General features: G+C 53.7%; 1 protein-coding gene across 1 annotated transcript; it reads left to right on the top strand.

The window, feature by feature from the left end:
• Nucleotides 1-314: 314 nt before the first annotated feature.
• Nucleotides 315-11,040, top strand: Rfc5 (replication factor C subunit 5). Its single transcript, XM_028878822.2, has 11 exons — nucleotides 315-423; nucleotides 1,406-1,470; nucleotides 2,316-2,452; nucleotides 3,955-4,034; nucleotides 5,123-5,196; nucleotides 6,366-6,525; nucleotides 7,313-7,394; nucleotides 7,720-7,849; nucleotides 8,336-8,413; nucleotides 9,611-9,665; nucleotides 10,565-11,040. The coding sequence occupies exons 1-11, from the start codon at nucleotides 350-352 to the stop codon at nucleotides 10,659-10,661; spliced, it is 1,032 nt and encodes a 343-aa protein (XP_028734655.1). The 5' UTR covers nucleotides 315-349; the 3' UTR covers nucleotides 10,662-11,040.
• The last annotated feature ends 163 nt before the right edge of the window (nucleotides 11,041-11,203 follow it).

Genomic DNA, 11,203 nt, shown 5'->3' with positions numbered 1-11,203 from the left:
TGTGTGTGTGTGTGTGTGTGTGTGTGTGTCGCGCATGTTTGTGTGTTGCTGGTTTGGGAACCCAGGGCGCACCGCCCACACCCCCGGCTTGCCCTTGGCTGGCAGGATCCGGCCTTGGCGAGGCCCTGCGGCGGCCCCGGACTGCGGCGCCGCGCGGTAACCCGGCACCTCCTGCGCCGCTGCAGCGGGGTAGCGGGCCGCGCCTCGGGTTGCTCGGCAACCAGCGCCTTAACAACCGAGAGGGGGCGGGCCGGAGGGCGGGAGGAAGCCGGAAGCGGGAGGCGAAGCCTCGCGAGGGTTGGATTGCGCGCGGACTCCGAGTGCGGCCGGCCGGCGGCAGCTGTCACTCATGGCGGCGGCGGCGGCGGCGGCTGCTTCGCAGCAGCAGCGGCCCGCGGCGCCCCGCGCCCGGAACCTGCCCTGGTAGGAGCGGCCCGCATCCTGCTTCCCGCCCTGCCCGCTCCCGGCTCGCAGACCCCCGTTGCCTGCAGCCGCTCGCCCTCCCCGCCGTCCCGCGTCCGCACTAACCATCCCGCTCCCGAGGCCTGAGCGCACCTTAGCATCCTCCGTGCGCCTTGATGACCCTAAGAGATCGGTGGCTTCCTTTAGAAAAGCTCAGGGACTCGGGGGAGTGGGAAGGCTTGGATTCGAACTCGGGTGTCCGAATTCAGCGCTTGCTTGCTTTTTCTCCTTTCGGGTTACCTTTTATTTATTTGCGGGGGAGGGGAGTGTGGCAGCGCACCCGTGTGGAGGTCAGAGGACAACTTGCAGGACCCGGTTCTTTCCTTCCACCGAGGTGGATCCCTGGGATCAAACCCTGGTCCTCAGTGCCTTTACTTGCTGAGCCATCTCGGGCCCCAGGGCTTGAATTCTGAACGGTCCGACAGCAGCTAGCCAGGTTTTAAAAGCAAGCCCGGCAGTTGTTCTGACTCTCCTGGTCTAAGCCTGGGGAGGAAGAAGAATTGTCTTGGGCCACACGTTAAAGGCACAGGGATGGAGTCACAGACTGTGGCCTTTTGGGTCCGGCTTCTCGAACTCATGGCCCAGTCAGCCAAATCATAACGTGCTTGTGAGGATTTGAGTATGAGTTCCTATCCAAGTTGTTCAGGCTCAGTGCTGTTGACTTGGGGACCCGCTGTGGGGGTGGGGCAACTGTCCTGCTCACTGTAGGGTGTTCAGTCACCTCCTGACTCCTACTCACCAGATGCCACTAACACCCTCCACCCACTTACTACCACTAATGCCTGACAGATGTCCCCCGGGGGACAGAACTCAACCCTGGCTGCAGTGAGATGTGAAGGGTTTCTCTTCCTCTGCTGCTTGGGATGTGAAGGGGTTTCTTTGCATGTGGCAGAACATGGCTTGCATTTGTATACGCTGTAACACGTGCTGAATCCTATTTCAGGGTTGAAAAGTACCGGCCACAGACCCTGGCCGATCTCATTTCTCATCAGGACATTCTGAGTACCAGTGAGTATCCGTGTCTGTTGCTGTGGTCATTTTTGGGGTGGCTTGGATACATTTGGTGTTGATGCCCTCTCTCCTGGGTGACAGTGTAAAGGATCGACTGGACTTTATAGGATGGGGTGTGTTGGTTTCTTTTCCATAAGTGCTCCAAAATATCTACGAGGACAATTTTTTTTTTTTAAAATAAATTTTTTTTTAATGTTTTTTTGGTTTTTTGAGACAGGGTTTCTCTGTGTAGCTTTGCACCTTTCATGGAACTCACTCTGTAGACCAGGCTGGCCTCGAACTCACAGAGATCCACCTGGCTCTTCGTCCTTAGTGCTGGGATTAAAGGCGTGCGCCACGACCACCCAGCTAAGGACAAGTTTTTAAAGATATTTTATTGTTTTATTTATTGTTTAGGTGTTTTGTTTACACATACATGTCTGTGCACCATGTGTGCCTGGTGCCTCCAGAGGCCAGAGGGCTTGGATCCTCTGGAAGTGTCATTGTAGACAGTTGTGAGCCACAGTGTAGGTGCTAGGAACCAAACCCAGGTCCTCTGCAAGAGCAGCAAGCACTCACTTTAGTTCCTCGCCCCATTTTCTAGACCCTCCCACGATAGGTAGAGTGAGCCTGTGGAAGACAGTCAAACCATGAGGTGACCTCAGGATGTAGCGCACACACACACACACACACACACACACACACACACACACACAGACTCCCCGCCACACACACATATACACACACACACACAGAGACTCTCCGCCTCTGCCTCTGGCCGGGACACAGCTAGCACACCTCTAGCTCGAGTGAATGGGAGGAGGGTCCCGGGGACTGACGGTGTCTCCTTCTTCCCGCCTCAGTTCAGAAGTTCATCAGTGAAGACCGTCTGCCACACCTGCTTCTCTATGGCCCTCCGGGGACAGGAAAGACATCCACCATCCTGGCCTGTGCCAAGCAGCTGTACAAAGATAAAGAGTTCGGCTCCATGGTCTTGGAGGTGAATGGGACATTCTCACTCTACAAGTAGCTCAGACCTCCAGACTCTTAGTTCCGATAGTTCCCTTTAACTCCCTGGCCTTCTGGGGCCTGGTTGGGTTTAGCCGGCGAGATCTTAAGCGGGAGTGGGAGGGTGGGGGGTGCCAAATGGGGATGCTGTTTGGACCCACAGGGTGTTAACTTTGGACAGCCTCCACTTCCTTCTGGGCCCAACTCAGAGGTCGCGCCCTCCCCACAGCCTGCTCTACCTCCCACAGCTCTTGTTGATCCCCTTCAGATTGAGGGGTGATAGTGAGTACTGCATAGCCCTGTAGCTTCTGTAAACCAGTGGTTCCCAGCCTCCTAACGCTGTGACCCTTTAATCCAGTTCCTCATGTTGTGGTGACCCCCCCAACCATAGAATTATTTTCATTGCTACTCATAACTGTAATTTTGCTAGTTAATCAATCGTAATATTTGTGTTTTCCAATGATCTTGGCGACATCTATGAAAGGGTCCATTAGATGCCCCTCCAAAAGGGTCGTGACCCACAGGTTGAGAACCACTGCTTTGGACTCAAATGGCTGTTTCTTCATCTGGGTCTTCTCAAATTACTGCACTGAGATACGCTGTCTCGGATGTTGGGACCTGGGCTGATAATCTTAATACCCGTAGGTTACAGAAATCTAAATGTTGTCTGAAAGACAAGCAATTGAGGACCTAGGGAGGGATGTAGCTCATTCGGTAGAGTCCTCGCCTACCATCCATGAAGTCCTGGCTTTGATCCTTAGCATGGGATAAACAGGTGCACACCTGTCGTCCCCGGCACTCGGACGTGGAAGCGGGAGGGTCAGACGTTCATGGTCATCTCAGGCTGTGTGGGTTCAAGACCAACCTGGGGACAGAAGGCCCTCCTCACTCCAAAGAAAAGTATTTGACTAGTGCCGTAGACATGAGGCTCGGTCCCTTGCTGTTCAGTGTTCTTGCTCTAGCTTATTCCAAACCTGATGGCCTCCAGGTGGTGAGAGAGGACTAGAATGAGCATCGTTTTCTCATGGTAGAGGTTCAAGTCTCCAGGCCCTGTGTGTATTTCTTCAGTTTCTGTGGCTGGTCCTTGAGGGGCGGGAGAAGGAAGGATCCGGTGCCGTTCAGGATGTTATGTGATGGTGCCGTGAGGCTGAATACAGGGAATTCTTTTTTTTTTTTTTTTTTTTTTTTGGTTTTTCAAGACAGGATTTCTCTGTGTAGCTTTGCGCCTGTCCTGGAACTCACTCTGTAGACCAGGCTGGCCTCGAACTCACAGAGATCTGCCTGCCTCTGCCTCCCGAGTGCTGGGATTAAAGGCGTGCACCACCACCGCCCGGCTGAGGAATTCACTTTTTAGTGGTCATATCTCAGCTGTCCTTAGACCTAGGGAACCAGCCGGCACTCCTAGAGCGCTGAAAAGACACTTTGCAGCCAGGACTTTATAGCCGCCGCTGGCACAGGGTGTGATTTTCACTGCGGCCTCTCTCCCGAGTGTAGCTGAATGCTTCCGATGACCGAGGAATAGATATCGTCCGGGGGCCCATCCTCAGCTTTGCCAGCACAAGGACCATCTTCAAGTAAGAATTATATCTGTTTCTCTTCCTGGAGGTCTTAGTGCGTGACGTCGGGTCATAGCCTCACCGTTTGGTCGGTGTCTGAAGGGAAGGAGGAATGACTTGGTCAGAAGTGAGCAGACAAGTCAGGCATGGTCCGAGAGATGTGCGGTGCTAGGGTCGGGACTGCCTGAGCCTACACCAGAAGCAGCCCTCGGGATGGAAGGGTCCGTGTGGGTCGTTAGCTGGGTGGACGAGCCGGTCTGAACTTAAACAGAGATCACTGAGATCAGGAAGGAGGACTAGCATGGTGGTCGGAATGAGGAAAGGAGGCGGAGGCGGGGGGGGGGGGGGGGGGGGCGCTGAGATGGCTCAGTGGGTTCAGGTGCTTGCCACCAAGCCTGACAACCCAAGTTTGATCCCAGGGACCCACGGGGTGAAAAGAGAGAACTGACTTCCACAGGTCATCCTGTGACTTCCATGTTTCTGCTGTGGCACTTGGAGAGGGTGTGTGTATGCACACACATGCACACATACACACACACACACACACACACACACACACACACACACATACACATAATGTAATAAATAGGCTTGGGTGTGTGTGGAGCTGCTTGGCCTGCCTACTCGCAGCCCTGGGTTCTAGCCCCAGTCCCACAAGCAAGCAGGTGGCAAAAGAATACTGAATAATGAAGAAAAACAAGGACCCATCAGCCTTCACTTCTGGCTACGAGTTGAAGGCATCATGACAGGCAGGTGTGAATAGGTGTCAGCCTTCCTTGGGTCTTTTCTCAGACAAGATGGACTTGAGGTACCCAGGTGTGAAGATTTAAGCTTTAAGCCTGGGTGTGGGTGTGAACATGTGGGCTCAGCCTGGGTGTGGGTGTGAAGGTGTGAGCTGGACTGGGTATGAAGGTGTAGGCTGGCCTGGGTGTGGGTGTGAAGGTGTGAGCTGGACTGGGTGTGAAGGTGTGGGATCAGCCTGGGTGTGGGTGTGAAAGTGTGGGTGTGAAGGTGTGGGATCAGCCTGGGTGTGGGTGTGAAGGTGTGGGATCAGCCTGGGTGTGGGTGTGAGTGGAGGAAAGCTCAGCAGGTGTTTGTTCTTCTAGGAAAGGGTTTAAGCTTGTGATCCTGGATGAAGCTGATGCCATGACTCAAGATGCCCAGAATGCCTTGAGACGAGGTAAGACTTGCTGTCCATCTGATATGTTGGCCAAGGAGTGTACTGAAGGCCAGGAATTCTGGGTGTGAGATTGGCTTCCCATCGGGAGGTACCTCTCAGTCCTACTGCCCTGTGGCCGGGGTCCCTTCAGCACCCCGAGTATGGCTGGTCTCTGTCATCTTATCCCCCCTCTATTGCTGGCTTCCAGTCCAGATGGGGAGTCTGTGTCATTCAGTGGGAATAGGCTTCATTTCCCAGTCCACTGGCAGACCCTTACCACTGGGGAAAAAACCAGAAACAGGCACCAGGCAAGACTCTGAATGTATGTAGGAGTGGCCATAGTGCGGAGTGAGCCCCGTTTTCCTGTGGAATGGGGCCGGTGCTGCTCCTGTTAAAGACCCTTTTGTGAGCATCCCACGAACCCTCCCAGGGAACGTGCTGTTCGAGGAGAGCAGCTTCGGGAGCCTGTGGAGAGGAGACCTGGGAGGGAAGGAACGGCAGCATCTGTGGTAGAGAAGGAGGCACAGACAGACTTTCTTCTGGTCCCGGCATGTTGGCATCCTTCCTTCAGCATCTTGTTCTGCCAAGTGACTGTCAATGTGGGCAGATCTGTGTGGGGACACTGGGTCCCTGCAGAGGGACACTGGTGTCCTGTGCGTCTCTCAGCACTGGCTGTTGCTCCCTGAATGCTCCCAGACTTTCAAGCATGGGCTGCGGGGAAGTGTGCACAGAGCCATCCCCCTGCCTGGAGAAGGTGGGCCTCGGCAGCCTGGCAGACAGCACCTTATTCACAGGAATGGGGGCTCACGGACAGACTGGGCTCAGATCTTGAGGAGACGGCAAGAGTGCTAGGATTGTGGTAGATGATAAAAAAAAAAAAAACGCATCTTGTGCACTCACGTTTATTACCTTTGAAAGTATAGTGGCAAGCTGGGTGTGGCGACTCATGCCAGTAATCCCAGCACTCCAGAGGCTGAAGCAGGTGGATCACCTGGAGTTTGAGGCCAGCCTGGGCTACAGAGTTAGATCCACTCAGGAGGGTGGTTGAGCTAGACCTGTTGCTCAACACCTTAGAACACCCTCTGCCCCTGTAGGTGGCTAGCTTCCTGCTCGTACTGTCGGTGAGCCTTCCCAGGACCCTTTGCACGGTCAGGGTGGGCTCTGATGTGAGGGTTTGGTTTCCCTCCTAGTGATTGAGAAGTTCACAGAAAACACCAGGTTTTGCCTCATCTGTAACTATCTGTCCAAGATCATCCCTGCCCTGCAGTCAAGGTGCACAAGGTTCCGATTTGGCCCTCTGACGCCTGAACTCATGGTTCCTCGCCTGGAGCATGTAGTAGAAGAGGAGAAGTGAGTTTGCTTTATAAGAAGGGAGGGGTGGGGTCTTGGGGATTGAGCGGCATGGAGGTTGGGCAGAGTGCCTGGCTAAGGGGAAGCCTTGGGGACCGCTGGCTGCTGTCATTTTCTGTGGGCCCTGGACATTCTACCTCAGGAGCCCTTTTGATTTTTCCTGACCTCCCCTCCCCCTGTGTTCCTGAAAGCTGTCCCCTCTGTCATGTCTGACTATTGCTGAGTCCCTTTTCGTAGAAGCTGCCAGAGAGAAGTTCTGAGATGTCCATTCTGTGCAGTCAGATGCAGAGCTGCAGACTTTCTCCCTGAGAAAGTCGCTCACGGCAGCCACCTCCTTAGGGCCTTGGTCCACAGTTAAGACTCTGGGTGGGGCATGGCTGCTCATGTGACGTGTCCCTAAGCACTGCGGTAGCTTCTAGATGCTATAGGTCAGGAAAGTGCTGTCACCTCCGTTCTGTTTTTCTTCTTTTAAAGCCCTAACCATTCGAGGCCATCTTTTTTTTTTTTTTTTTTTTTTTTTTTTTTTTTTTTTTTTTTTTTGGTTTTTCGAGACAGGGTTTCTCTGTGTAGCTTTGCGCCTTTCCTGGAACTCACTTGGTAGCCCAGGCTGGCCTTGAACTCACAGAGATCCACCTGGCTCTGCCTCCCGAGTGCTGGGATTAAAGGCGTGCGCCACCACCGCCCAGCCATTTGAGGCCATCTTGTTCCCCATGGTTGATGATGTTTGTGATCTTTTTGGGGGGATGGGGGGGGACTTTGATTAACTCCTTTGCCTGTTTCCTTTTAGTGTTGATATAAGTGAAGACGGAATGAAGGCCCTCGTCACTCTGTCCAGTGGGGATATGCGAAGGGCTTTGAACATTCTGCAGGTACGATCACGCTCTAGGCAGAGTAAACCACTGCTTTGAAATAGCTTTCCAAGACAGACAGACAGCCTATCCGTACATTCATTCAGAAGCCTAGAACCAGTGAGTGAGACACACCATGTCGTGCACCAGCTTCCCACCTGTGCGTTCTGATGGGAAGACTCAGAGCTGGGAAGAGGGGCTGGGGGAGAATACTGCTACTCCACAGCGAGCGGCAGCATTCAGAGCGGAGGGCGGCCCTTCCAGTGTGCAGAGTGCAGGGTTCCTGGGCCTGGGTCATGTCACTAGCAGGTAGCTGCTGACAGCCCCTGGGTCCTCCTGTCTGCAGAGCACCAATATGGCCTTTGGGAAGGTGACAGAAGAGACTGTCTACACCTGCACCGGGCATCCCCTCAAGACAGACATTGCCAACATTCTGGACTGGATGCTGAATCAAGACTTCACCACCGCCTACAGAAGTATCCTTTCCGGTGCCTGCTGCCATGTTCAGGCCTGAGGGGCCCAGGAGCCCAGGCTACAGCCGGCACCTGCACCTCCCCGGTGTCCCCGGTGGAGAGTACCCTTCTCTGCCGGAGTGGCTCTGGCCTGTGAGAGGCTGGGAGTAGCCCCGCCCCTCACAGTTAGGCCTTGGGTGCAGGAGGCAGTCATTAAAATGGACCTCGTTACCTTGTTTTGCAGGGAGATGAAAAGCTACCTAACAGTGTGATCTTTTAGGGAGCTGTTTGCTCTGCTCTCTAAGAGACAGAGCTGTGCTTTTTAGAAAAGCCTTACTGAAGATAAAACGGGACAAGGTAGAATCGGGCCTGTCTGCAGCTCCAAGTAGCGAGGCTTCTGTCTATGCTGGGATGAAAAGCTCCCTACTTTGCAGTCACTGGCCAAGGGCTGGGGTTGAAGCCCCCTGAAGCATGTTCTGGAATGCCCCCCCCTTAGCTGCTCCTCCCTAGACATCATGGAGCTGAAGACTCTCAAGGGCTTGGCTCTGCATGACATCCTGACCGAGGTCCACTTGTTTGTACACAGAGGTAACTGTGGTGGCCCCTGAGGGAGGAGGTGTGCCTTTGGGATGGCCACAAGGGTGTGAGGCCTTCACTGCTGTGCACAAACAGGCAGTTCTGGACTGCTGTTAAAACTTTGTTCCGGGGTTGGGGATTTAGCTCAGTGGTAGAGTGCTTGCCTAGCAAGCACAAGGCCCCGGGTTCGATCCTCAGCTCAAAAAAAAAAAACCAAAACTTTGTTCCAAACCCTTCTCAATCTCTGACCCCTAGAAGCGAACCTTATTTCCTCAAGGGAACGTCTTAGAGCAGAAAGGAGTATATTTCATTTTTCACTCTTGTTATATGCTCCCCACACTAGGGACTGGATCAGGGTCTTGCACATGCTGAACACATGGCCTACCTTGGGCTATAGCCACAGCCCTCGCTTTGGGGCCTGCACCCAGAGCTGTGGCATCCTAAGCTCACACCATACACTGAGCTGCTCTCCAGCCCAGGAGTCACATTTCTAGGATCACCTCCCTCAGAGGGGAGGGCTGTGTAAACAGCAGTCTTCAGAATCTGCCTTTAAGTTCCCTGTTCCCTGCCTTCTGTTTCGGGGATCAGTCTCAGCTTGGGCCATACCTGGGAGTCGCCCCAGATAATTCAGTCGGCATGGTGTGGGGGCAGGGAGAGCCAGGTGCCAGCTTTTGGAGGAGGCTCTCTAGCGAACCCCTCCGTACAGCCTTTTGGAGGCTTTCTCCCAGCACCTTCTCCAAATGGAAAGGCTCCATCAGGCAACCGTACCGAGTGCTGTGTGGCACCTGTTGCTTACATTTGGCCTCAGAACTCAGTGTGAGCTTTCTAGTTAATGGGTAGCCGTCGCCCACCATGGACAGTGGTGACTTGTCTGTTCTCATGACCCCTGGACTGGGAGATAGGGCTATGGGGATGAATGGTTTTGTTTGTTTTGGTGATGGAATTTGTCTCCTTGTGCATGCTGGCCAGGCACTCTCCCACTGAGCGGCACCCCAGTCTGTGTGTTTTTACAGCCACACTGAACAAAAAAGACAAAACGCCGATAGGACCAGTGGGGTCTACGCCATCCTTCGCTTACTGGTCTGGTAGCTTGTCACGGGCCTGAGGTTAGGTCACTGCTACCTACCTGAGGCCCGGCCCATCCGAAGTCCCCTGTGTGGTGTCTCTGGAAGTGATGCATCTTACTCTCTTGATTTTGTTTTTCCCCAGTTGACTTTCCGTCTTCTGTTCGGATACATTTATTGACCAAGATGGCAGACATCGAGTGAGTGTTCCCAGACTCAGTTCTCTGGCCGTCCCTCTCCTCTTGGGAGCTTTTTAGTTTCAGCTGGTGTGGCTTCAGCGTGTGTGCCGTCCAGACATGGGTGCTGGAGTTCAGGGGAGTGCCGAGTGGAATGTGGGGAAGGCCATGCGCTGCCTGCAGGACACCGGGGAGTAGTGCCGGGGCAAGCATCGCTCAGTCCATGTCTGAGCGGAGGGTCACCTCAGTCCTCGGTGTGGGTGTGCAGGTCGTCCGGGGGTGCCCAGCTACCCTGCTGACGGAGGCATGTGGCCTACAGGAGCACAGTGGAGGGAGAGCAAACAAGCCCCATTTTCCACTTTGCCCGGCTCGGTAAACACTGTCATTAGTCCCTGGGAACACTGGTGGCTGTCATTTAAGTGGACGGCACACTGGGCCCCAGCTGAACGTCAGTATCGCCAGCTCCAGGAGGTTGTCACTGGCTCATGTAGACAAACTGGGTCATTTTCTGTCCCTACACTGGGAGTGATTTTGCTTTCAGTGCCTGGGCATTTAAAGGTGACAAGATGAACTGCCGGTGTCCTGCTTTCCTGCCCAGCCCCAGCCCTCCAGCTCCCTTCTGCAATAGCGCAGTTCCTCGTATCAGTTTGTGGTCCTCACCACACGCACCCTGCCGTCTGTAGATGGTGAAGTGGGTGGGCTTCAGAAGCTGCTGCTGCTGCTGCTGCTAGGTTTTCAGGCTGTCCTCAGCAGTGTCAGTCAAGTGGCCGAGTGAGCGTTGGAGGACACAGACAGGAAGGAGTGCTGTCCAGGCTGGTTTATCGGCTCGGGCGTCCCTGGCAGGCCATATCAGCTCTCAGGTTCTCCCCTCATAGGCAGGGCCTGGGTGTACTTTATACTCAGCTTGGGGTTGGTGTCTTCAGGTACAGACTGTCCGTGGGCACCAATGAGAAGATACAGCTGAGCTCCCTCATTGCTGCGTTTCAAGTCACCAGAGACCTGATCGTCTCAGAGGCCTAGACACTCCATGTCCTGCTGGCCCAACCTCAGACCCATCGGTGACAGGACAGAGGACTTGCTTACCTGTGAAGTATTGCCCTGGACCACTGGACAAAACTGCTCACAGAAGTCTCCCCAGGCATTTGGGCAGTGCTCTCTGTGGCTGTTTGAGTGAGGACCTACAGAGCAACGTTAATCTGTAACAGTCCACACTGCTTGTCTTTGGTAGAGAAAATAAAGACATAAAAAATATGTCTTTAAAGTTAGTTGCTGGGATGACAAAATTTGTCTTATCTGTTAGGTCTACAGTGTAATGTTCAAATTGAACACGCTTCAATTGTCTTCCAACTCAAGGTCTGCATCTCCAAATTTAAACATTCTCACTTTTGTATCTACTTTACATTGGTGCTAGTGGATTTCTGATCAAAACTACTCTGTTACAAAACTTCAAATTGGTCTTTGTGGTCCAATGTGGTACCCTGCCCATAATCTCAGGACTCAGGAGGCTGAGGCAGAATTACCAGCCAGTTGCAGGCCAGCCTGGTGAGATACACCCTATCAGA

This window comes from Peromyscus leucopus, chromosome 23, assembly GCF_004664715.2.
Source record: "Peromyscus leucopus breed LL Stock chromosome 23, UCI_PerLeu_2.1, whole genome shotgun sequence".
In the NCBI taxonomy this organism is placed as follows: Eukaryota; Metazoa; Chordata; class Mammalia; order Rodentia; family Cricetidae; genus Peromyscus; species Peromyscus leucopus.
The sequence above is the reverse complement of the archived record's forward strand: the minus strand, read 5'-3'. Positions and strand labels throughout refer to the sequence as shown.

What these genes read in the sequence shown, in the direction of transcription:
- Rfc5 (XM_028878822.2), top strand. Translation starts at nt 350, where the DNA reads ATGGCGGCGGCGGCGGCGGCGGCTGCTTCGCAGCAGCAGCGGCCCGCG. An exon ending in TCAGGACATTCTGAGTACCA is followed by an intron (nt 1,471 to 2,315) that starts GTGAGTATCCGT and finishes TTCCCGCCTCAG; the next exon opens with TTCAGAAGTTCATCAGTGAA. An exon ending in ACCAAGATGGCAGACATCGA is followed by an intron (nt 9,666 to 10,564) that starts GTGAGTGTTCCC and finishes TGGTGTCTTCAG; the next exon opens with GTACAGACTGTCCGTGGGCA.